General features: G+C 42.6%; 1 protein-coding gene across 2 annotated transcripts in view; it reads left to right on the forward strand.

Annotated features, from left to right (window-relative positions):
* The window catches only part of FBXW11 (F-box and WD repeat domain containing 11), a 183,971-nt gene that overhangs the window by 42,353 nt on the left and 115,136 nt on the right, over positions 1 to 26,482 (forward strand). The window contains exons 1-2 of one of the 2 annotated variants that reach the window (XM_050793213.1): positions 1,490 to 1,578; positions 10,939 to 11,100. Coding sequence is in view for 1 of the 2 variants with exons in the window: in XM_050793212.1 (XP_050649169.1) it covers positions 1,534 to 1,578 (45 nt within the window). In the remaining variant the exon portion in view is untranslated. Of the gene's footprint in view, positions 1 to 1,408; positions 1,579 to 10,938; positions 11,101 to 26,482 lie in introns of those variants that run through there. The other variant, XM_050793212.1, reaches the window with a different exon arrangement.

The raw sequence follows: 26,482 nt of genomic DNA on the forward strand, positions 1-26,482 counted from the left end.
CTCCTAAGTAACTGAGATAGCGGGCGGGCACCACTAGGCCCGGTTCATTTTTGTATTTTTTGTAGAGACTAGTTTCGCCATGTTGCCCAGGCTGGTCTGGAACTCCTGGGCTCAAGCAATTCGCCTGCCTCGGCCTACCAAAGTGCTGGGACTACAGGCGTGAGCCACCGCGCCCGGCCAGGCTGCTGTTTCTTTACCTCAATCTAGAATTCCCTTCCTCTAGGTAGGATGAACTGAGATGCTCAATCATGGAACGACCCTCTCTTCCTGACAGTAGCTAATCCAGTGAAGCTTTCACTTCCTTAAACCTCTCCCAAATCACTAACAACTCTTACCGGAGAAGCCCCATCTTTCCTCAATGTGTGTTCTCAGTCACTGCAACCAGTAATAAATCCAGTTTGTTCAACGACCCTTGTGTTCCTGGTGGGATTTGGTTAGAGGGCACTGACAGACCTAAGTTACACAGAGTTGGAGGCTGAGTTCACTAGAAGCAGTCTCCGCTTGTGTGTTCCTTCTTAGCCACTCTCTTGGTTAACGTCTGTCGTCCCTCTACCAGAATTAAGCTCCATGAGAACAGGGGCATATTGTCTCTCATGTTCAGAGCTGTTTCTCAGTGCCTAGAACGGTACGCAGCAGAAGCTGGATGCTTAAAAAATAACCATTTTCTGAAAGAATGAATAAGGGGCTCGATATACGCAGGTTCCCTTTAATCTCTCAGCTCCCCGTAGATCGCGTGACATACAGACAGCACCACAGCACATTTCCCCAAACCCCCATTTTCCCGAAGAAATCTCGAAACCCTCACTCCCGGGATGCCCATCCTCTCAGAGCCTCTTCCCCGGGCAGAGTTTCTCTCACTCGCTGGTCCCTTCACACCTAAGCCCCAGGCCTATACACCTTCCTAACGCCCCTAGAACCCACCTGTCTCCACCATCTGCCCCTGCCACCAGACACTGGCGGACGGGCAGCGCAGCTACCTAGGCGTCGAGTGGGCACTGCGGCATGGACCGCGCATGTGCGGAAATGGGTCGCACAAGCAGGATCTCCGACAAGTGAGGAGTTGCCTCGGAGTTTCCGTCCCGGTCTGGGCAGCCTTGGGCTGCCAGGAAGTCAGGAGAAGCTAGCCGGAAGGAGAACCCGGGCGCACGGCTTTCTGGGACACGTAGTCGTGGCGCTCTCGAGGCCCTACCATGAGCAAGCTCTTAACTCTTCAGGTGTGCAAGTCCTACGTCCACAGTCCAGTGCTACTGTCAGCTTGGAGTTCAGCTTCGGGCTGCCAAGAGCCAGCAGCCCGGTGTCAGAGGCTCGGTCCCACAACGCTCTGCGGGCCGCGGCGCCTGCTGGGAGGTGTAGTCCCCGCTCTGCGTACTGCGTTCGCCGAGGGGGAGGGCGGAGCTGCCGGCGGCCCGGGCGGGCTGGCAGCTAGAGTGGGTGCGATAGCCGCCTCCGCCTCTGCCGCCTCCGCCGTCGCCTCCTCCGCCCGGGCCGTTCGCTGCTGCGCGGGGAGAGCGAGGCGGGGCCGCCGGGGCCGCCATGGAGCCCGACTCGGTGATTGAGGACAAGACCATCGAGCTCATGGTGAGTGCGGCCCGCTGGACCGTCTGTGCTTCCGTCCGTCCGGCCCCGGGCGGGCCTGCCCACCTCAACGTCCGGTGCGAGGCCGGCTCTGGCCCTTCCCAGAAGCCTCGGCCCGGACCCGGGCCCCCAGCCTTCCCTGGCCTCGGACCCGGCGCGGGCTCCTCTGATCCCTCGACATCTCCGGCCGGTCCTGGCCCGGCCCCCTCTATGCCCCTCGTTTCTCCCCCACCCCCTGTCCCGTCTCCGGTCCCAGCTTTCGGACGACCCTCGCTCGTTTATGCTGTAGACTTAGGTCGCACTCGCTCTAGCACCCCATTCTCCTTCTTTTAGAAAGGGATTTTTTTTTCTTTCCTCTGTTTCGGCCCAGGCCCGCACCGCGCTTGCAAGCTCCACTCAGGCCGAGTGAGGTGGTGGGAAGGAGTGCCGAGGCGATGGGTCAGGGCCGCCTGGGCCTCCGCGTCCTAGGAGGGGTCTCAGCACCCACTCCCCAGCCTAGGTCTGTGTGGATGCCAGGATAGGCCCTACAGAGCTGGGGGGGCAGGGAGCTTTCGGGTTTGAAGCTGTGGCGGATAAGGAGGCCTCTTTCCCGGGCCCTTGTGGTGTCCGACTTCTCGGACAAAGGGTTTCCTACCCGGCGGAGAGGGATGTTTGCATAGCAAGGCCCCAGGTACTCTGGATTCCATCCCCCAGGAAAGAGAAGCCGTAACTTCACGTTTTCCAGAGCTGCTTTGGGAAATTGGGGATGAGTGGGGAGGGAGCCATCCTCATCACTGCCGCGAGTTCTTTCTTCTCAGAAAGAAAAAAAGGGGAATCCTTGGCCCCCGGGGGAAGCGAACACTCTTCTGTTAGAAACCACTGGCAGGCAGGCCAGACTCCCCGGTCCGTGGACACCCTCCACCCTCCTCCGAAGCTTTAGGATTTGAAGCCAGAAGGGGGTTTTAGGAACAGGACCGTGAGAGAGTGGCTAGAAGGGGATGATTTGGTGGAAGAAATAAAATATGGCAGATATTACTTGCCAATGTGAGCATTAGGGAAATCAAACTGGGCTCTGGAGAGTTGGGAAGAGGAAGTCTGCATCAGCAAATGGACATGTCCAGGATTTCTTCCTGTGGAAGCCTTGACAGTTTCTTTGTATCTCTCCTAACACGGTAACAACTTCTTCCCCAGGGCTGAGAGGAGAGAGGTGGAAGAATCTACTTAACCCAGCAAAATGTTTTCCTAGCCAGATTTTCTTCAATGTGAAAATGTTTATTGAGTCAGTGATTCCACTGGGTAGGGTTGGTGACATCAGAGCCACTTCCCCCATTTAACGCTATAAATAATAAATGGTGACACTGAAAGTCTGTTGGATAGCTGCATGGTTTCTGTGGATGGTGGTGTCTGGGGAGTTGAGATGCTTGCTTTAAAAATGGAAGTTCGGTAGCATAAATATGGAGGCAGTTTAATGTTTGCTGTCCTTTGCGTAATTCACAGAACTTGACTTCTCTAGCATTCTTGAAAACTAGGAGGAAAAAAGAGAAACTGATAGTTTTTGATTTTTGCGTGCGTGTGTGTGTGCACGTGGGGTTGTTTTCAAAGGGATAATGTCATATGCTGAGTGATTTTTCCTTTTCAGCATAATTTATCATACTTGTAGTCAAGTGTTTGGTATTCTGTAACTTTTGTAGTGGGTTATTTTGGTAAATATCTTAAATCGACTAAGTATATTACATATTCTTAAAAATGTACACCCAGTGCATGTACTTACAACAGAAGTACTTCATATCGAAAAATTGTAACTTGGTGACTCTTTGAAATTGGCTGTTCCCAGCTCCTTCCATTTCTATTCCTTTTGAAAATAACGAAAATGTATTTATTTTCAAAAGAATTATAAGAAATACGTTGTAACCCAAGTCAGTGTATGGTAAAAAACAAACAAAAACCCAAAAAACCAAAAAAACCTTTGTCCTAAATTCACTGGCTTCCTATGCTTATAACTTAAAAAGTTTTGATTTTACATGATAGCACTTAGATTTGATCTGAAAAGAGATTTCAGCCTGTTAAGGACACTGGCTGTGGCCCAAATATATCAATTTTTGCCCCTGATTTTGCAGTAGGTTAGATATCCTTTCAGATTTGACATGGATAAACATGTTCCTGCACACAAACTGGGATTTAAACTGGAATCGTTAGAAAATTTTAACATAGAGTTCAGTTATATTACGATTAATTTTAAAATGGCCTTTTATTTAAGGATTTTGATATTTCCTGAAAGGGATACCAGTTAAGACTCTTAGACAACCCTTATCGTAAATTAAATATATGTATTTATTTTAGTAAAATAGCACAGGTGCTTAACAACTGATTGAGTAAATCCAGAATCAAATGTAGGAATGATAATGCCTTAGAATCTAATTGCATGTGGCTTTCTGTTTTCACTGCGTTTAAATTACAGTTTCCAGAACTGGGTTAAAAATATTTTTTACATTGGTTTCAAGATAATCCGATTGATGGAAGAAAAGGGGTTAAACTGATGGTGTTTTGAAAGCCTAAAGCGTGAAATATTTTTAGATTTTTATGAGTCAGCTTCAGTACTCAAATATTTGTGATTGTGCTGCTTGTACCAGTTTGGCACTTAATGCTTAACAAGGTAACTTTCATTTGCTATTCCAAAGTGTGCTGTATTAAAAAGAGGAAACAGACTTCTTGGTTATGTCCCTTTTCTAATCTTCATCCCTCTACTTTCCTTAATATTGATTCTTCTGTTTTTCCTTGCATTTTTGATAAGTATATTAGGAAATAAAGCTGGTAATAGCAGAATAATTAAATTTCTAAAATATAACCCCCCACTTTGACTCCTATCCCTGCCTGAGGCCTGGGTCCGCAAAGGGTGCTTCTCCTACTGACCCGCTCTATAGGATTCAGATTTTAGTATTAAGTCTATAAACTCTTAATTTAGACCCAGAATTTACAGTTACTAATGGTAAATAATTTAACCACCAGATGACTGTTAGGGCCTTATATTGGCCCGGTGCTATACCTGTTAGTGGGCCTGTTTTTCCAAACTTCTGAGTTTGGTAAAGTTCACCTTATGAATGAGGTAGAAAACTAGTAATTCATTTTGGAAATATGTAAAGTTTATCAGGCTATGTTCAATGGACTTCATTGGGAAGAATGAGAACTGTACAGTATGTATCACATGGTATTTAACAACCCTTGAGTTAGGCATATGACTTGATTTTCAGGCACTCATCACTAGAAAGCACTCACAAGAGCTTCTGATGGGAAGAGAAAAATGATTAGATTACCCTGTAAGAAGACAGCAGAAATTGGTGCTATCACTTTAGGAAAGGTGATCCTGCCTCCTCTACAGGTGTGAGTGAATCCCCTCTTCCCTTTAAACAATTAATGGACGGTTTATAATTAATTGGTAAATGACTTCCCTTTTTGCTAAGTGACCTTAAGTGAGTCATTTCCTTTCTGTCTTATCTCTTAAGTGGCTGTATTACTTGTTGAATGAAGTAATATAGGTTAAAATACGCTGATCCTTATTAAGAAGGTGTGGGCAGGTGCGGTGGCTCATGCCTGCAATCCCAGCACTTTAGGAGGTGGGAGGATTGCTTGAGCCCAGGAGTTTGAGACCAGCCTAGGCAACATAGCAAGACCCTGTCTCTACAGAAAATAAAGAAAATTAGCCAGGCATAGTGGTGCACTCCTATAGTCCCTACTACTCAGGAACCTGAGGTGGGGAGGATCTCTTGAGCCAAGGAGTTTGAGGTTGCAGTGAGCTGTGATTGTGCCACTGCACTCCAGCCTGGGTAACAGAGCAAGACGCTCTGGAAATGTCTTGTTTTCTTTTTGGATCATTTTTTTTTTCTTCCCGTCATTGACTTTCTAAGGGGGCGAGCGGGGTTGTTTAGTGACTTCATCAAGAAACTGGATGTTACTTTGTCACCATCCTTCTCCTCATGTAGCACACCACTAGAGGTGCTGACTTACTGAATGCAGACTCAGTGGACACAGGTTTCAATAGGGTCCAAATGAATAAACCACACACACACACAAATTTATATAAAATATATAGACCTCACTGACCTGCCTAAAGAGGCTGTGGCCCAAATATATCAATTTTTGCCCCTGATTTTGCAGTAGGTTAGATATCCTTTCAGATTTGACATGGATAAACATGTTCCTGCACACAAATCTTGGCATTCTGGGCTCTTGACAGCTATAGTCTGTCTCCTGCAAACAGAGAGCTAGCCCAGGAGAATCGCTTGGCCATTACATAGATTCACAAAACAGCACATGTATGCCTTTTACTAGTGTTGTTTGAGCCTATGAATTCTAGAAACAAAATTATCTGCCTTGTAAGATCTGTGGGATCCTGGATTCCACCTTGTGATATTTGTTCTTCATAGAAAAGAAAGCATTTCAAGTCCTAGTGATTCCAATTCCAATCTTCCTTTGTATTTCATTCTCCCTTATGGCTTTTCTGCCTACTTTCCTTGCTTGCTGTGTATTCCAGCCAACGCATGGAGGACCATGGTCTTCCAAATTCTGCTCACACGTTTCCTTTGTCAGCATTGATAGAAATGGACCTAAGCCCATTTATTGAAGGCTACTGATGTTTATCAAAAGGATCTAATAGGTGGTTCTCTGGCCCAATTGGCTCAGGTTACCTCTCAGCAATCTTTTCTTTCATTTATGCTAATGAAGTCCTGTCCACCCCAATAAAACACAATAGGTGCCACCTGTTTTGATGTTCGTTTATATTATGGTAGCAGATACCATCTTGTTTTTGTGTCTGTATAGCACTGCCTATATGATACTCATTGTTAAATGAAATGAATGAATTCTGGCACTTTGTATTTATCCTGTAGCACTTAACATATTTCAGGCTTGTATTATAGTTACCTGTTCGTGTCCTCTGTTGAATGATAAACTCCTCATGGGAAGGGCTGGGGCCATATTTATCTTCCTGTGACACACCGTTCCTTCAAACCACACGGCGTCGTCTTTGTGGTAGGCTTTCAGGAAATGTTGGGTTGAATTTTCCTGGTGATCATTTTCAGACATTATTGCCTTTTGCCTGTGTCTTAACTATCCTCTTTTCTAAGCATTTTCACCCACATTACTAATCCACACAATAATCAGTTCCTAAGTTTTATGGGACTTACGTCATCCTCTATATTATAAAAACTTGTGGTTGCGCCTAAACTCTTCTTCTAGAGGCTGTGTTTGATTGCCCTGTTACCCCTTCACAGGGCTCAGCATATGGGTGCTCAATATGGATTTAAATTAATGTTAGGTTTTCTTTTTTTCATGCAGTGAAACCTTTTAAGATTTCCTTTTGAATATCTTAAGACAAAGGTAGAGATGAATAGAGAAGTAAGATGGGGAGGGGGAAGAGGTGGGTGGTGTGTGGTTCATAGGACGTCCATAGACACAGTAACCTTTATTTACAGACTTTCCACACATACAGATTGATTTACATAGAACTCAGAGAGTGGTTGTTAGCAAAGAATTGAGGAAACTGAATACTTTTTACATCAGTTGGTGCAGGTTTGCCAAATAGTTGATAAGCTCCAAGGGCTCCATGACCTTAGAAAAGCATGATTTAGCAGAAAGGGCATGGGCTTTGAAGTGAAACACCTGAGTTTGTATCCTAGCTCTGTCACTTGCTAGCTGTGTGACCTAAAGAAAGGTAACCTTTCTGCAGTATGATTTTATTATATGTAAAAATAAGAAAACTTAGGTATTGGTCTGAGTTGTTGGGAGGATTATATGAGGTATGTGAAAGGACTTTGCAGAGGCTTGCTTTTCTTCAAATGCCGACCATACTAACTTTCCCCACAAGTACAGGGACCTTAAAGCAAAGTCAAGACAGATGGTGTGGAAAAGGTTTTTATTTATTTCTCCTGAGTTGCGCACGTATTTATTTGTGAGGCTTTACAGAAGACTAACATTTGGTTGCTTTTAGCCATACATTTAATGAGCCATCTTTGGGAGAAACAATGAAATCATACAGAGACAATACTGTCTTGGAAAATCTGGGAGGTACTATTACAGTGACTACCAATTTGGCGTAATTAGGTCTATGCTGTAACTACAGAGAGAACCCCCCCAGTCCTATTTTTATACCTGATATCCTGACAGAAAGAGACTGGTGATTAGTTTATGTTGACATTGAGCGTTGGGATTTATGTTTAATCGGTTTAGTTTAGACTGACAAATTGTGATTTTTGAATTATTATTATCATCATCAAAGCTGATGGTTTTGACCTTAACAGAATAAGCAGTGAGAATTCATACAAGATTTCCTTATGAGTTGTATTGTTCATTGAATTAGTTGACAATGGGGGAAGAAACTTGTTGGTTAAGAATGTGCTCGTTACCCTTGGTTAGTTTCTGCTGATCACAATTGCTTAAGAGGAAGTTTGTTTTTGTAGGCAAATGAGAGACAGACCAGGAAGACCTGACAATCCAGTAGGGTGTCTCTAACCTGGTTCTTACTGTTTTAATGAAACTAAAAGATGGAAGAGTTCTGTGATGTCAGCGGGAAGCATTTTTAGGAAATTCCCTCTCAGGTTGAGTCAACAATGAAGATCTTCACAAAATGGAAAGCTGTGAAGTAGAAACACTGGGACATTAACATGAAAAATGAAAAAAAAAAAAAAAAGCTTTGGCTCTTTGGCTTGTGATAGAGACGTGTGTAAATATAAGTATATTGAATGTAGGAAACCATTGTATAGTAAAAAGCCTCTGATCCACAGAAGAAAAAGAAAGACTGAGGTTCTACTATTGTGAAAAAGGAACTTGAGTAATTTTTAATGTTTATTTTTTTAGGAGTTAACTTGAGAACATTGAACCGGTTTTGGTAACTAACAATGAAATATATTTTGGCTCTCTGAAGTGACTACATGATAGATTCAAAGAGAAAGGGAGCAGAGGGGCAGGAAGAACTCAGTCCTGGTACTCTCACTTGGCATCTGTTAATCTTTGTATTACTAGCATAAGGCCTGCCAGCAATTAGGCATTGAAGAAATATATATACATATATATTTTTTTTTTAAGGGAAGGGAGAAAAATTAACTCACTAGTAAAGGAGAAAAGCCTGAGGATTCAAGAGGTCCAGAAATGAGTCTGTTTAGTCAAATTGCTGTGGTTGTGTTTTGCTATAACTTGTTTTGCATTTTGGATAGTTGTACCTTGAAAAACGTAGTATACTGTTTTAGCAGTTAGCTACTGGCCATAGTTCACTAGCTACTTTTGTCAAAATTGGGTTTCCAGTTTATTCTTAGGCTTAAGAATAATACCACTTAATGGGAAAAGCTTGAGACCTCATTATTTGCTTGGGATTCTACTTTTGTGATCTCCTTAAAGTTGTGAGTCTTAAGGTATTTTCATCCGATTGTTATAGTGAGGTTAATCATAGACCAGCGTTTCAGTCACTTTAATTGCTTTACCTACAATATGAACAATCAGAACATCTTTAAGAGTCATTGCCTGTGGACTGTCAACACATCTTAGAATTTAAAAATTACTTGGGTTCAGCTGGATTTGAGTTTCTTTGTCACAGTCACAATCTTTGCTGCTAAACACAAAGACTACTTGAGTACCATTATAGTGTGTCTTGCCACAATCTTTTTTTTTTTGAGATGGAATCTTGCTCTGTTGCCCCAGGCTGGAGTACAGTGGCACAATCTCGTCTCACTGCAACCTCTGTCTCCCCGGTTCAAGTGATTCTCCTTCCTCAGCCTCCCAAGTAGCTGGGATTGTAGGCATGTGCCACCAGGCCCAGCTAATTTTTGTATTTTTAGTAGAGGCAGGGTTTCACCATGTAGGTCAGACTGGCCTCAAACTCCTGACCTCAAGTGATCCGCCCACCTTGGCCTCCCAAAGTGTTGGACTATAGGTGTGAGCCACCGAGCCCAGCCTATAGTATGTTTTGTTTTAGCATTAATTTTGTAGGTTTTAGGCTGGGCATGGGGACTCACACCTGTAATCCCAGCCCTTTGGGAGGCCAAGGTAGGCAGATCGCTTGAGCTAAGGAGTTTGAGGCCAGCCTGGGCAACGTGGTGAAACCCTGTCTCTACTTAAAAAAAAGAAAAGAAAAGAAAAAGATATCATGGGCCTTATAATTGCATGGCTCTTTGTTAATTAAATGCTTCTTTAAGTGGCAAGATCTAGGGAATTAACCCGTTCGGGATGGCCCAACTGATTAATCTAGGCTGAAATATTTACTCTTCTGTATTTTCATAGTACTCCATTTTCATGTTAATTAATGTAGGACCTTTGAGAGTAAAGCTTGATTTCTTCTCCTCCCTCAGAAATCATGGGCTTTCTGACCCTTGAACTGTGGAGTCCATAGTGCTCCATGAAAAGGGCATGGGCTCTACTACCTAGCAGATGTGGGACTTTGGACAGGTTACTTCTTTCTGCTCATCTTTTTTGAGAATTAAATATGGGTAATTAATGTGAAGGACTTGGCCAATTAGTAGCTCTTCAATAAGGTAGGTATTACTATAATTACTGCAGGAGCATTTTGGCTGTAATGTAGCAATTGAGGAAGTAGCAAATTTATGTTTGAGTAAGTTCAGTCTTTTTGTTTTTATCTTTGTTGTCCTGTTGAATGCCTTTTCTCTCTCCCTTTTAGTTTAGAATTTACAGTCTGAATTGGTAGAAAAAGAATGTTGATATAATGTGGATAGGACTTAATATTTAATAGTGTCACCTAGTAAATTGTTTATTAGCATTCTTTATGATTTTTCCCAGTTTATCTGATGATTGGCCATTGTACGGGACTGGCCTTTATTGAGTCAGAAGTTCACTCTTAAGTTATATGTTTTGAAGCACACTGTATTTTAGGTAGAGGATTTGGGTAATACGTAGATAGGATGTCTTATATGGTAGCAAACCAAAACATTTCTTTGTTAGGTATGTAAATAAATATCTTTATGGTAGATATTTGAGCCCTCTCATATCATTATTTTTGGCTGACAAACTTTATAATGGTGGAGGAGCTATCTTAGAAAATGGATAAGAAAGTTCAGTGTAGCTGAATGATCTAGGACAATTTATATGGATGATAGGGTAAGTTTTTTTAGCTGCTCTCATTTGGAAGTTGCACGCTATTTAGTCATGAGTAAATATTAATATTAGGGATGTTCCACTATTTGTTATGAGTTTTGTATCCTTTCAACACAGAGGTGAGGAATGCTGCTGCAGGCATTATATGCCAAATAGCTGACTCAGGGGTTATAACTTTTTTCCTGTGCTTCAGATCCACCATTCCATTGACCCTTCCTTCCATTTCTTGGAGGCTGTCCTTTGCCGCTGGTGCCATGGTGGGTGTATGGATTGCTTTCTGTCTTTCAACAGTTACCGAAGTGCATGTTTGGGATTTTGTTGAAGAAAGCTGGATACAGTAAACGGAAAGAATCTTGGAAGATGCTTGACTGCTGTCTTTTCTCAGACTAGTCTGAAAGGGAAAACCCCCATTCATTCTGGATTGGTGGATCTGAAGTACAAAATATTTTCCAGGTAAGCAATTACCCTGTATTGTTTTGTTTTGTGGAACTCAAGTCGCTGAAAGAAATTTTGAAAAATATTTTTCAAATATTTGTCCATTAATAGGGAAAGGGAGAAATATTAGATGTTTGTGCGTAGTGTCATGTTTGGCCATGTTTGGGTGTGGATCAGTGAAGGTATATGTGGCTGAATTGCTGGTAAAAACTTTGTTTTACTGTAAGAAGTGCAGTTATTATTATTTTGAGACATTCTGTCGCCCAGGCTGGACTGCAGTGGCATGAACATGGCTTACTGCAGCCTTGACCTCTTGGCCTCACACGATCTTCCCGCCTCATCCTCTCAGGTAGCTGGGACCACAGGCGTGTGTCACCATGCTCAGCTAATTTCTTTTTTGTAGAGACAGGGTCTCGCCATCTTGCCCAGACTGGTCTTGAACTCCTGGGCTCAAGTGATTTGCCTGCCTTGGCCTCCCAAAGTGTTGGGATTATAGACATGAGCCACCACGCCTAACTCAGTTATTTTTACGTTAAGCCCAAATAGTTTTTATTCATAGTTTGATAGGAAATACAGTAAACAGGGACATATATTGTTTAGGGAATAGCTTGTAAAATATGGAAAACAAATGGTAACTTTGAGGCATTCTCACATGATTTATATAATAGTTAATACCCGTTCAAAATATTTTTTGCAGTTTCAGTAAAGTGATTTTATTCTGAGGTCTCTAGGAGGGTCTTCTTGGGGAGGTTTACTAACTGTAGCAACTGCTTATTGAGAGCATGTGCTGCATGCCAGTTACCTTTGTATGCACTTTACCTATACTACGTAATTGGCACAGTGCTTCACCTGCATTTTACAGCTAGTGAAATGGAGCTCATGAGCATAAAGTGCCAGTTTCTCAGGTCATGCAGCTGGTAAATGGTAGAACCAAGCTTTAAACTTGGGATTAGGTGTCCTCAAAGTTCTCACTCTTTCTGACTTATTACACTTACTGAAGTTTGTACTTCAACCTTTAAATTTTCAAATTGCCTGTCTGTAAGAGCAAGGTGTGATTTTCTTCAACACGTTTCCACTCAAAGAACACTTGCTGGGTCATTGTTGGCATGGCATTTTAATCATTTAATATGATTAAATGCTTGCTTACTGAAAAATCAGATCTTCAGTCAGTTCATCAAGTGAACATAAAGGTAATTTAGGGAGTAGAGAGACAGTGCATTTAAATACAAGATGTGCTTTATACAGGGAAGTATCACTTGGTTCAGTGAACTCAAACCTGTATCTTCTCAGTTCCTCCTCAGTATTTATTATTTAAATAGCTCAGTAGCTCATTATGTAGGCTTCTTTTGGCCTGTGGTTTGTCATCCTTACAAGTAAGGCATTGTCAGGCAACATTCTTGAAAACATAACTTTTTTCGGTATTTAATATTCTTTCTGGAGAACATCCTACTCCCTTTCATCTTAAAAAAATTTCTTTTTATTATAGATGGACACTCTGACTTTGTGATCCTTGTTTTAGTTTAATACTTTCACATTTGCTAATGTTTCTCCTCTGGTGAGACTGTGGCTTACTGCAACCTTTGCCTCCCAGGTTCAAGTGATTCTGGTGCCTCAGCTGCCCAAGTAGCTGGGATTACAGGCGCGTGCCACCGTGCCCAGCTGATTTTTGTATTTTTAGTAGGGATGGGGTTTCGCCATGTTGGCCAGGCTGGTGTCGAACTCCTGGCCTCAAGTAATCTGCCTGACTCGGCCTCCTGAACTGTTGGGATTACAGGTGTGAGCCTGTAATTGTCTTCTGAAGGATAGTCAGGACAGTCAGGTGGTGGTGGTGGTGGTGGTGGTCATGGTACTAGTAGGAGAAGTAATAGTTAACACTGGGCGCTTATTATTTACTGGGCATGATTCTAGATATTTTATACTTATAAACTTATTTTATCCTTATACAGGTTGAGTATCCCTTGTCTAAAATGCTTGGGATCAGAAGTGTTAAGAATTTTGGATTTTTTTCAGATTTTCAAATATCTGCTGTATACTGATTCAGCATCCCTAATCTAAAATCTGAAATCCGAAAAGTTTCGATGAGCATTTCCTTTGAGCGTCATGTTGGCACTCAAAACATTTTGGATTTTGGAGCACTTTGGATTTTGTATTCTTGGATTAGGGATACTCAACCTGTAGTAACCTCATGAGGTAGGTACCATTATTTCCACCCTACTGGTGAGGAAACTAAAGGGTAGAGTAGTTAAATAACATGCTCTAGATCACACATCTTGTAAGGGACAAAGGTGAGATACGAACCCTGGCAGTCTGGCTTCAGAGAATGTGCTTCTTACCTCTATTCTATATTATCTGTAGATTAGAGAGTATCATCCAGTAATAGAGGGGCGGAAGTCCTAAAGACTAAAACTATATATTCTGATTTCAAGAAATCATTGCAAAAGGAAAGGAAACAGTTTTATATATTTCTTACCTTCTGTAGAAAACAGTCTAGCTCTCAGGTTCTGCATTAGCCATCTAGGGCTGTCAGGCTGTTTCCTAAGGCAACTTGGAATAGGTTAGTTCGAGGTTACATTTTAGTACAGTGCTGTCCCATAGAACTTTTTGCAGTGATTGAAATGTTCAGTGTCTGCACTGTTCAATATGGCAGTTTTGAAGTGTGGCTCAAAGTAACTGAATTTTTAATCTTAATTTTAATTAAATTGACATTTAAATAGCTACATGTGGAGATTATAACCTGCCGTCATCCTAGGTCCAGTCCTTGGTTTAATACTCACAGAAATTTGTTCTGCTGAGCAGGCCCAAACATCCCCTTATCCCAGGGTTGGACTAACATTAACCAACCTTACAAGACTGATGTGTAAAACCTAAATCTTAATTTATTTACGATGATTTAAGTGTGTTGGCATGTTTAGTATATTCTTTTTTTTTTTTTTTTTTTGAGACAGTCTGTCACTCTGTCGCCAGGCTGGAGTGCCGTGGCGCAATCATGGCTCACTGCAACCTCCGCCTCCCAGGTTCAGTCAATTCTCCTGCCTCAGCCTCCTGAGTAGTTGGACTACAGGCGCACATTACCACACCCAGCTGATTTTTGTATTTTTAGTAGAGAGGGGGTTTTACCATTGTTGGCCAGGATGGTCTCGATCTCTTGACCTCGTGATCCACCCACCTGGGGCTTCCATAGTGCTGGGATTACAGGCGTGAGCCACTGCACCCGGCCCAGTATATTGTTTTTTGATAGGCAGATTTGCTTACTAGGTCCTAATTAATATGCTAGTTTAATTTTTTCAAACAAGTCAGAGAGATCTGAAGACTCTAGCCAAATGACTGGAGTATTCTCTTCATATAAGAAGACTTCATCAGGGAAGAAAGTCGTCTTTGCTGGCCTGGGACTGAGACACCCTCTTTCAACTTACTTTTAGGGATGGTGGTTTTTCCCTGTGGCAAAGCCTCTCGACTCTTCTGCTTGCTGTTGCTTCCCAGATCCTTTTGTGATTAATGCATTTGTTTTTAGACAGATTAGTACATTCAGCTTGAACGCACCCTTGACTTATAGGTCTGAGAAGCCCTTTGTTTTCATTAAAGTTCCTTTGTCACTGCTGTAATCCATTTTGTGTTCATTTGCAACTCTGAGAAAACAGTTGAATTTTCCTTGCTTCCGTGTGACGTCTTTATATTAAAGTGAGTTCAGTTTGGGTTATGGCGAATTTGAGTTGCCTATGGATGAATTGTCTAAGAAGAGAAGTATCTAGTAGGAATACTGGCCTGGAGTTCATTAGAGAAGGCGGGGTTAGAGAGAAATACTGGGGAGTTTTTAGGTGCAGTGGTAGCTGACTAGACTTTAGTACAGTTATATGATTACTCAGAGTATAGACCGAAGAATGGTATTGATGTATGGGAATGCCAACATAAAAGAATGGGCTACAGCTAAGGTCAGAACCTGAGATCATATGTGATGTTGACCAAGAGGTGTTATTACCACCCTCTCCTTTTTTCTCTTTCCCTTCCCTTCCCTTCCCTCCCCTTCCCTCCCCTCCCCTCCCCTCCCCTTCCCCCTTTCCCCTCCCCTTCCCTTCCCCCTTCCCACTCCCCTCCCCTTCCCTTCCCTCTCCCTTCCTTCCCTTCTCCCTCCCTCCCTTCCTTCCTTCTCTCTCTCTCTCTTTTCTTTCTTCCTTTCTTTCCTTTCTTTCGTTCTTCTCTCTCTCTCTCTCTCTCTCTCTGTCTCTGTCTCTCTCTCTCTTACAGAATCTCACTCTGTCACCCAGGCTGGAGTGTCATGGCATGGCCTCGGCTCACTGCAACCTCTGCCTCCCGGGTTCAGTGGTTCTCCCACCTCTGCCTCCTAATTAGCTGGGACTACAGGCACATGCCAACACACCTGGCTAATTTTTGTATTTTTAGTAGAGATGGGGTTTCACTATGTTGGCTAGGCTAGTCTCAAACTCCAGACCTTGTGGTCTGCCTGCCTTGGCCTCCAAAAGTGCTGGGATTACAGGCATGAGCCACCGCCTCTGGCCTCTTTTTTTTTTTTTTTTTGGAGATGGTGTCTCGCTCTGTTGCCCAGGCTGGAGTGTCATGGCATGGCCTTGGCTCACTGCAACCTCCACCTCCCGGGTTCAAGTGATTCTCCCACCTCAGCCTCCCGAGTAGCTGGGACTACAGGCATACACCATCACGCTCAGCTAATTTTCGTGTTTTTAGTAGAGATAGGGTTTCGCCATGTTGGCCAGACTGGTCTGGAATTCCTGACCTCAAGTGATCCTCCCACCTAGGCCTCCCAAGGTGCTGGGATTACAGCCAACCTCCCGGCCACACCCTCTCCTTTTCATCTTGACTTGAGAATTTTGTTACAGCCTGCTAGTACTTATTCCTAGTCAGCAAACATTTGGGTTGTGACTTTCTCTTCTACTGTAATAGTGTGCTTAATTTTTGAAATGTGTTTTTGAGAACATATCTTATGTACATTTATGCAAACTCAAATTTTACGCATCCGGTGACAAAAATAAGAGAAACAGAACCTAAACAGTAAAGATGGGAACCTAAAACGTAAGATGGGAAATGGGAATCTGTTCTTTCAGTCTGTCTCATTTCCTGAGTGCCTTTTATCTATGATTATGGTATTTTAAAGACACACACTTTTAACGTCACAACATGAGGCCTAAATACAAGCCAGCTATTTTATCTGCTAGTCAGTTGAAGAAACAGCGAACTGTTCCAATGCTGGAGTAAAAATTAGTGGTGTTAAAATTATTGAGATGCTGTGTTGGTCTCAAGTATGGCATATCCTTAAGGGATTTTTGAGGCATATTTTTGTCTTATGCTATTTTCACCTTACATATTCACTTCAGACTCTCCTGCAACCACACTGTAACTAAGTTTTGATAGTGAAAGCATGGAGACATGAAGAGTTCATTATAGCTGCAGTCAATCAATACTTGACAAATTTTTTGAATGAATTACTGTATCTGTGATACAAAATTAAGGTACAAAAGGAGCTGGGTGCCATGACTCACTCCTGTAATCCCAGCAAGCACTTTGGGAAGCCAAGGCAGGTGGAGCACCTGAGGTTAGGAGTTCGAGACCAGCCTGACCAAGATGGCGAAACCCTGTCTCTACTATAAATACGAAAATTAGCCGGGCGTGGTGGCACGTGCCTGTAATCCCGGCTACTTGGGAGGCTGAAGTAGGAGAACCGCTTGAACCTGGGAGGCGGGGATTGCAGTGAGTCAAGATCACGTCATTGCACTCCAGCCTGGGCAACAGAGCAAGACTCGATCTTAAGAAGAAAAAAAAAAAGTGCAAAAGAGAGTACTAAGCAAAAAAAAAAAAAGTTTCTCATTCCTTCTAGCCACCCAACTACATTCTTGTGTAACCTTCCTATACATATGTGTATCCTGTACACATTATTTTTGCACCTTGATTTTTTAAGTAAAATATGACTCAGTTATCTTTCATATCAGTTCCCAAAGAGCTGTCATATTTTTTGAGGAGATAATGTAATTTAAAAAATAGGTGCTGATTTATTGTACAGATATGCCATAATTTGTGTAACCAGTTTGGACTGATGCATGTGTAGGTGATTTCTAGTCTTTTGCTGTTATAGTTAATGCTATAAAGAAGAGCTGTGCATATGGAATGTGTCTTCAGGACAGGATCTTGGGCATACTTACTAGGTGCTTTTATGAATCTGATAGACAGTGCCACATTGTTCTCCAGTCACGTTGCAACAATTTATACTCTCACAGACCTTGAGTAAGAGTGCTCTTATTTCCTGACAGTCTCATGGTATTACATGAATTTTAAACTGTTTGCTTTTTAAATTGTTCTTCTCTTTTTTCTCTGTTAACTTTTTATTATGAAAAATATCATATACATCTAAGAGTTGGGGTAAAAAAGTACAACAAACATTTATATACTCTGTCCACCTACATTCAACAATTGTTAATATTTTGTCATATTTGAGTCATTTCTCTGCTACCCCCTCTCCCTTCTCTTCCTCTTTCCCCTTCTTCCCTCCTTCCCATTTCTCTCCTTTTCTCCTTACCTCTCTTACTGTCTTTTCCTTCCTCCCTACCTCCCTTTTTTGTTGTTAAAAATTTGCAAGTAAGTTGCAAACATCATAATACTTAACCCCTAAGTTTTCAGCACATATCTCCTAAAAATAAGGATAGTGTCTCTCTCTTCCTCTCAAAGCATTACATGCATACACACAACCATACCTCCGGGTATACAACCACGCTATATCTAATCACATATGCTTTATACATGTGTAACTACAATACTGTTTTCACATCCAAGAAAATTAAAGCAATTCCGTAATATAATATCAAACGTCAATTAAATCTACATTTTCCTTATTGTCTCAAGAATGTCTTTTATACCACCCTCACTTCTTTAAAACAAACAAACTGACAAAACAGGATCCAAACAAAGTACACCCTTTGTATTTGGTTATGTTTCTTGTACTCTTCTTTAAGAACAGTTCCTTTACCCTTTTCCCTCCTTTCCCTGCATTAACTTGTTTGAAGAGACCAGCTCTGGTTGTCTTGTAGGTTGTGTAACCTTGTGCATTCATTATTTCCTCGTGGTGTCTTTTAACTTGTTTCTCTAGCTGCTCTACTTCCTGTAAACTGGAAGTTAATTGAGATGCATCCAGGTTAAACATTTTGACGAGAATGCTTCATCACAGGTGAAGTGCACTTCACATTGAGTCATATCAGGAGGCACTTAATGACGGGTTATCCCGTTATGAGCAATGCTAACTTTGATTCCTTGGCTGAGGTGGCAGCAGCCAGATCTTTCCATAATGAAGGTAAAATTTTCTCCTCTGCTATTAGAGAGGAATCTATGGGACACTATTTTGGCACCTTGTAAATATCCTGTTTCATTACAGCATTTCACCCATTGGTTTCATTATCCTGATCCTGAAATCGGTTATTACAATAGGGGTTGCGTTTAATTTTTTTAGACAGAGTCTCACTCTGTTGCTCAGGCTGGAGTGCAGTGGCACAGTTTCGGTTTACTGCCACCTCCGCCTCCCGGGTTCAAGTGATTTTCCTGCCTCAGCCTCCTGAGTAGCTGGAAGTACAGGTGCATGCCACCACGCCCGGCTAATTTTCATATTTTTAGTAGAGATGGGGTTTTGCCATGTTGGCCAGGCTGGTCTTGAACTCCTGACCTCAGGAGATCCGCCCACCTTGGCCTCCCAAAGTGCTGGGATTACAGGCGTGAGTCACCATGCTGAGCCAAAATTGTAGTATGAATGTATGTATGTATATATTTATTTATTTATTGAGGTGGAATCTCGCTCTGTTGCCCAGACAAGTGCAGTGGCGTGATCTCAGCTCACTGCAGCCTCTGCCTCCTGGGTTCAAGCAATTCTCCTGCCTCAGCCTCCCGAATAACTGGGATTACAGGCATCTGCCACCATACCTGGCTAATTTTTTTTTTTTTTTTTTTTTTTTTTTTTGAGACGGAGTCTCGCTCTGTCGCCCAGGCTGGAGTGCATGCAGTGGCGCAATCTCGGCTCACTGCAAGCTCCGCCTCCCAGGTTCACGCCATTCTCCGGCCTCAGCCTCCCGAGTAGCTGGGACTACAGGCGCCCGCCGCGCGCCCGGCTAATTTTTTCTATTTAGTAGAGACGGGGTTTCACCATGGTCTCGATCTCCTGACCTTGTGATCCGCCCGCCTCGGCCTCCCAAAGTGCTGGGATTACAGGCGTGAGCCACCGCGCCCGGCCTTTTTTTTTTTTTTTTTTTTTGAGACGGAGTCTCGCTCTGTCGCCCAGGCTGGAGTGCAGTGGCTGGATCTCAGCTCACTGCAAGCTCCGCTTCCCGGGTTTACGCCATTCTCCTGCCTCAGCCTCCCGAGTAGCTGGGACTACAGGCGCCCGCCACCTCGCCCGGCTAGTTTTTTGTATTTTTAGTAGAGACGGGGTTTCACCATGTTAGCCAGGATGGTCTCGATCTCCTGACCTTGTGATCCGCCCATCTCGGCCTCCCAAAGTGCTGGGATTACAGGCTTGAGCCACCGCGCCCGGCCTACCTGGCTAATTTTTGTATTTTTATTAGAGACAGGATTTTGCCATGTTGGCCAGACTGGTCTCAAACTCCTGACCTCAAGTGATCCGCCTGTCTTGGCCCCCCAAAGTGCTGGGATTACAGGCATGAGCCACTGTGCCTGGCCAGAATTGTAGTTTTTAAATTGCCATTCCCACAGGCTGCCCCCATTTTTCTTCCTTCCTTTTCTATATCACCATACTCTCCTGGACTTTTATTTATTCAGTGTTAACAATCAATTACAGTCTTTGCTGATGCTCAGATTGTCTCAGGTTTTGCTATTGATAGCTTTTTCTAGGTAGCTCCTCCTGTTTCATTTTGACATGACCCCATCAGTGTTTTTTTTTTTTCTATTGGCTTTTTTGGCACAACAAGATGTCCCAGACTCATGTTTTATTTCCATAAGGTGATCAGGAATCAGCCATTTCTCCAAGGCTCTGGTTCTTTTTAGTGAGGAATGGTATTTAGAAACTAAAATCATTGCTGTGGATTGTCATTGCTTCTAGACCCTTTCAGTGGACAGAACTAAGAAATATGTTTATAAAGAACCATGAGTTCATGTTATTTCTCATTCAGATGTAATATTAGAGATTTTTTTCTGACTCTGTTGGCCTCTTAAGTTTCCAAATCTAAGGGACCTTATCAGTGTCATGGCCCCATCAAATTAAGATACACATTGTGACTTAAATAGGCAGATAAATAGTTTCATCCATTCATTATTGAGCATGTACTCTGTTCTAGATACTGTTTGGGGAATACAGAACAGAATCAAATGCATACCTTGCTTCCAGAAGCTTGTAGTCTTTTACATAAGAAAGTATAGCATAGTGTGAAAACTTGTAAGGATCATGGGAGGTAGACAAACAGTGTTGTAGGAATTAGAAAAGGAAGGAAATTTGATAAGGGATATTTTAAAAACTTACCCTTGGCCAAATGCGGTGGCTCACACCCGTAATCCCAGCACTTTGGGAGGCTGAGGTGGGTGGATCACCTGAGGTCAAGAGTTTGAGACCAGGCTGGCCAACATGGCGAAACCTGTCTCACTAAAAATGCGAAAAAATTAGCTGGGCGTGGTAGTGGGTGCCTGTAATCCCAGCTGTTCAGGAGGCTGAGGCAAGAGAATCGCTTGAATCTGGGAGCTGGAGGTTGCAGTGAGCCGAGATTGTGCCACTGCACTCCAGCCTGGGCAATAGAGTGGGACTCCGCCTCAAAAACAAAACCAAAACCAAAACAAAACAAAACAAAAAAACAACTTACCCTTTGAGGCTCGAGCAGAAGTTAGACATAAACATGGATGTATTGGGATAGTGGAGCTTCATAGCAAAGAGAACCAGGTGAACAATGATTTGCAGACAGTGGTGTTTGTTGTCTATCTGGGGGACAAGTAAGTAATTCTGTGTATTGCCGGAGTATTGCTTGTGTGGAAGGGAGTATGGATGATGAATTTGAAAAGTCAGGTTATAACCAAATCTTGAACTTTATCCCGTTAGGTTATTGGTCTCCAACCTTTTTGGCACCAGGGACCAGTTTCCTGGAAGACAGTTTTTCCACAGACTAAGCAGGGGGAGTAGGGATGGAACTGTTCCACCTTAGATCATCAGGCATTAGTTAGATTCTCATAAGGAGCATGCAGCCTAGATCCCTCACATGCACAGTTCACAATAGGGTTCCTGCTTCTGTGAGAATCTAATGCCTGGGCTGATCATCTGACAGGAGGCAGAGCTCAGGTGGTAATGCGGGTGTTAGGGAACAGCTGTAAATACAGATAAAGCTTTGCCTCCTGCTCACCTCCTGCTGTGAGACCCAGTTATTAATAGGTCACAGACTGGTACCAGTCCACAGCCCAGGGTTGGGGTCCCTGCTTTAGGTCGTAAGATGCAAACTAATAACCTGTGGATAGGTAGAGCTTCAGAAACATATTTTATGTGATCCACACGGATTTTTTTTTTTTTTGAGACGGAGTCTCTGTCGCCCAGGCTGGAGTGCCATGGCGCGATCTCGGCTCACTGCAACCCTTGCTTCCTGAGTTCAAGTGATTCTCCTATCTCAGCCTCCCAAGTAGCTCGGACTACAGACGTGCACCACTATACCTGGCTAATTTTTGTATTTTGAGTAGAGATGGGGCTTTGCCATGTTGGCCAGGCTGGTCTTGAACTCCTGACCTCAGGTGATTCACCCTCCTTGGCCTCCCAAAGTGTTGGGATTACAGGGGTGAGCCACCACACCTGGCCTGGTCCACACATATTTTATTTATTTATTTGTTTTTGAGACAGAGTCTCGCTCTGTCACCCAGGCTGGAGTACAATGGTGTGATCTCACTGCAACTTCCACCTCCCAGATTCAAGTGATTCTCATGCCTCAGCCTTCTGAGTAGCTGGAACTACAGGTGCGTACCACCATGCCCGGCTAATTTTCGTATTTTTAGTAGAGATAGGGTTTCACCATGTTGGCCAGGCTGGTCTCAAACTCCTGGCCTCAAGTGATCCACCTGCCTTGGCCTCGCCAAGTGCTGGAATTATAGGTGTGAGCCACCGCTCCTGACCAGATTTTTAAAATTGGGACATTTCATATGAAAACACTAATCTGTGGTTTTGTTTGAAAATTGGAGCTCAGTAGTAGCTGTCCTTTTGAGTCAGAGCTTGTACTTTCCCGTACATAACTCCTATGAGACCAATTTCACTTTATCTAATTGGTCATACACATTTTTAATTTTTATTTTTTTTGGGTCAGAATCTTGCTCTGTCACCCAGGCTGGAGTACAGTGGTGTGATCATGGCTCATAGCAGCCTTGACCTCCTGGACTTAAGCTATCCTCCCAAGTAGTTGGGACTGCTGGTGCACACGACCATGTCTGGCTAAGTTTTAAAATAATATTATATTTTTCGGTACAGGGTCTTCTTGCTCTGTTGCCCAGACTGGAGTGGTACAGAGGTACAGTCATAGTTTACTGCAGCCTCTAATTTCTGGGCTCAAACCATCCTCCCACCTCAGCCTCCAAGTAGCTGGGACTACAGGGGCATGCCACCATGCCCAGCTAATTTTTAATTTTTAAATTTTTTTTGTAGAGATGAAGTCGTGCTGTGTTGCACAGGCTAGTCTTGAACTGACTTCAAATGATCCTCATCTGTCAACCTCCTGAAGTGTTAGGATTATAGGCGTGAGCCACTGCATCTAGTCTATTTTTATTTTTTTTTAACATACTGGGTCTCGCTGTTGCCCAGGCTGATCTCAAACTCCTGGCCTCAAGCAATCCTCCTGCCCAGGCCTCCTGAACTGTTGGGGTTACAGGTGTGAGCTACATTGTAAGTTTTTGAGCGTGTGATCCCTGCCTAGATTGGAGGAGATATGAGGGTGGTGGATGTGGTTGAGAAGGGAGTTGACTATGAACATTTGAGCAAGATCTGTGGTTTTCAAAGATCACTCCAATTGTCAGATTAGAGGATGCATTAGAGCAGGACGAATTGGAGCAGGGGGACTAATTCATTCACTGTTGGAGTGTCCCAGGGAAGAAATGATGAGATCGTAGCAGATGGTATGAAGAGGAGGAAATGAGACATTTTAGATGTAGAGTAGGTGACTGTGTTGATAGTGGTGTGTATATGTGTGTATGTATTGATATGAATGTAAATCAGACTATTAAGAGAGCCCTGTTTCTGAAAAGCTTTGCCTTCATAAATCAGTGTCTGAAAGTTAAATACGTGTTTTCATAACCTGTTGGTTAATTTTGGAAGGCGGTAGTAATAGTTTTAGGCATGTCGTCACCGTAAAGCTTAGTTTTATAATACGCAAATAACATGCTTTGTCAAAAAATGTAACTTCGACCTGGCTTAATTTTTGAAAATTGTGTATAAAGTAAGTATTTATAGTACGATTCTTTTTTTTCTATAATTTTCCTTATAATTATGGAGCTACATTTTTAAAAAAGAATATTGGAAAGCTATATACTTATTTTTAAGGAGCTTGCTGCATGTATTTAATTTTCCTACAATCTCTACTAGAAGTTAATCAAAAGGATAGTGAATTCATAATGTCCTTTCCCCCACACTTAAAATTATACCATGTTAGGATCATCTAGACTGTTAATAACTATTTTGTCAGAAATTCTCCCTGGTTGGAGCGTGACTTTATCTAGTTCCATTAGCAGTGCCGTTACTCTGGATATTTAGTATTACCTCCAGCGCACATGTGCTGAGGGAGATAGACATGAAGTGCGTGTGAACGGGTAGACTAGAAGTGAGATTGACTGACACGCCACACCTGGCTACTGTGTAATAAGCGTCTGGCTTTGGAGGATGAACAGAGATTGGTTAAGAGAGCATTTGTGTATGGATGTTTTATTGTGTACAACTTACATTAAAGAACACGTCTTAAGTGTACAGCTCAATGCGTGTTTACATATGTGCACAGCGCATTGTGTAACCTCTACCCGGATCAAATGATAGACCTTTTCCAGAGCATTTCAAGGCTTCCTCTTGCCTATACCTCACCTAGTCAATGAGCTCTCTTTTTAAAGGTCTTTTCTGACCTCTTTCACTATAGACTAGTTATGCCTGTTTTTGAATTTTATTTAAATATGATTATAGAATATATACTCTTGTGGTTTTGTTCCCCCACTCATTATTATTATGTCTGTAAAATTCATCCATTTTGTTATGTGTAGCTGTAGTTTTTTTTTTTTCTATGCATTATTCCTTTGTAGATATTCACAGTTTGTTTGTTTTACTTGGTTGATGAAATGCTTGGGTTGGTGAGTACTTGCCTGTTACTGATGAATACATGAGTTGCTTCTAATTTTTGTCTGCTACTATGGATAGCAATTCTAAGGTAGACATAAGCACTTGTTTCTCTTGGGTATAAAAACCCAACAGAATTACTGGGTCATGGGGGTAGGCATGTATTTAGCTTTAATAGATACTGCTTGTTTTGGGAAAAACTCTCAAACCATGTTTTTCCTCTGCTCTCAAACCAGTCTAACAGTAATCATCAACACAGAAGAAGGCTTCTGTGACCAAATATGTGGGAGTGGGTTTCTCTCCACCACTAGTGAGCAGTCAGTTCTGCAGCGGACACCAGCTGTATGTTCCCCAATTTATTTCTGACACTGTCTACCTAGAGATAGTGTCAGATCCTGCAGATTGAGGGCTCGGCCCCCGAATTTGCCCCCCTACCCCACATACTAGTGGCAAGCCTGGGCTTCTGGTCCTTCTGACCAACTTGCTTCAAGTTGGAGTTCCTGCTACCCCTACTATGGGTTCAATTAATTTGCTGGAAAGGCTTACAGAATTCAGGGAAACAGGTAACATTACCAGTTTATCATAAAGGATATTATTACAAAGGGTATAGACGAAGATATGCATAGGGTGAGGTATGGGGCAGAGCTATCATGCCTTCTGTGAGTGTACCACCCTCTGGGAACCTCCACCTGTTCATCCGTCTAGAACCCTGTCCTCTTGGTGTTGTGTTTTGTTTTGTTTTTGTTTTTGTTTTTGAGACAGGGTCTTGCTGTATTGCCTAGGCTGGAGTGTAGTGGCACAAACACAGCTCACCACAGCCTTGACCTTTCGGGCTCAAGCAGTCCTCCTGCCTCAGTCTCCCGAGTAGCTTGGATCACAAGTGTGCACTCGGTTAATTTTTTATTTTTTTGTATAGACCAGGTTTTCCATGTTTCCCAGGCTGGTCTCAAACTCCTGGGCTCAACTGACCCACCTGCCTCGGCCTCCCAAAGTGGTGACATTACAGGAATGAGCCGCTGCTCACATCTTAGATTTTTATGGAAGCTTCATGACATCAGCATGCCTTCCCCCAGGGTATAGGACAGGACCCTCTCTGGAGAGGATCTTAAGAAAGATTAGAGTCCCACCTTGGGTCAGGTCAAAGGAGGGCTGGAGAACGTCACAAAGATTCTGTTTCCTGAGGCCTAACTTACCTAACATTATAACAAAACACTGTAACAAGGGCTGTGGGAGTTTTGCGCCATTGGATGAAAACCAGTATGTATGTATCATAACACCACACTGCTAAACTTTTTTCTAAATGCCTGTACTCCAGTTACTTCCATCTCTAATGTAGAGTTCTAGCCATCACTTGGTATTTTCATTCCTTTAAAATTTAGCCCTTCTGGCTGGGCGTGGTGGCTCACACCTGTAATCCCAGCACTTTAGGAGCAGATCGCCTGAGGTCAGGAATTTGAGACCAGCCCAACCAACAAGATGAAACTAAAAATACAAAATTAGCTGGGTGGTGGTGCTTTCCTGTAATCCCAGCTACTTGGTGGAAGGCTAAGGCAGGAGAATCTCGAAGCCAGGAGGCAGAGGTTGCAGTGAGCTGAGATTGTGCCATTGCATGCCAGCCTGGGCAAGAAGAACAAAACTCAAAATAAATAAATAAATAAATAAATAAAATAAAATAAAATTTAGCCCTTTTAATGGGTATATAGTAGTATCTATATTATAATTTTTTGTTTAATCAGCTTTATTATGGTTTACATTCAATAAAATCTACTCATTTTAAGTGTACTGTTTGAGTTTTGAGAAATATATGTACTCATATAACCACTACTGCTATCAAGATATGGAACATTTCCATCACCCCAAAAAACTTCCCTGTTCCCCTTTTCAGGCATTTCTCTGCCCCAGCCCTAAATAACCTGCCTTCTATAACTATAGATTAGTTAAATGTGTTCTGGAATTTCATATAAGATGGAATCATACAGGATGCACATACTGTATGCACTCTATTATGTTTGACTTAGATTCAGTCTTGTTATATCAGTTCGTTCCTTTTTATTGCTTAGTGGCATTGCATTATATTAGTATTTAACTGTTTACCAATTCTACTGATGGATG

The sequence above is a fragment of the Macaca thibetana genome, chromosome 6, assembly GCF_024542745.1.
Source record: "Macaca thibetana thibetana isolate TM-01 chromosome 6, ASM2454274v1, whole genome shotgun sequence".
NCBI classification, from domain to species: Eukaryota; Metazoa; Chordata; class Mammalia; order Primates; family Cercopithecidae; genus Macaca; species Macaca thibetana.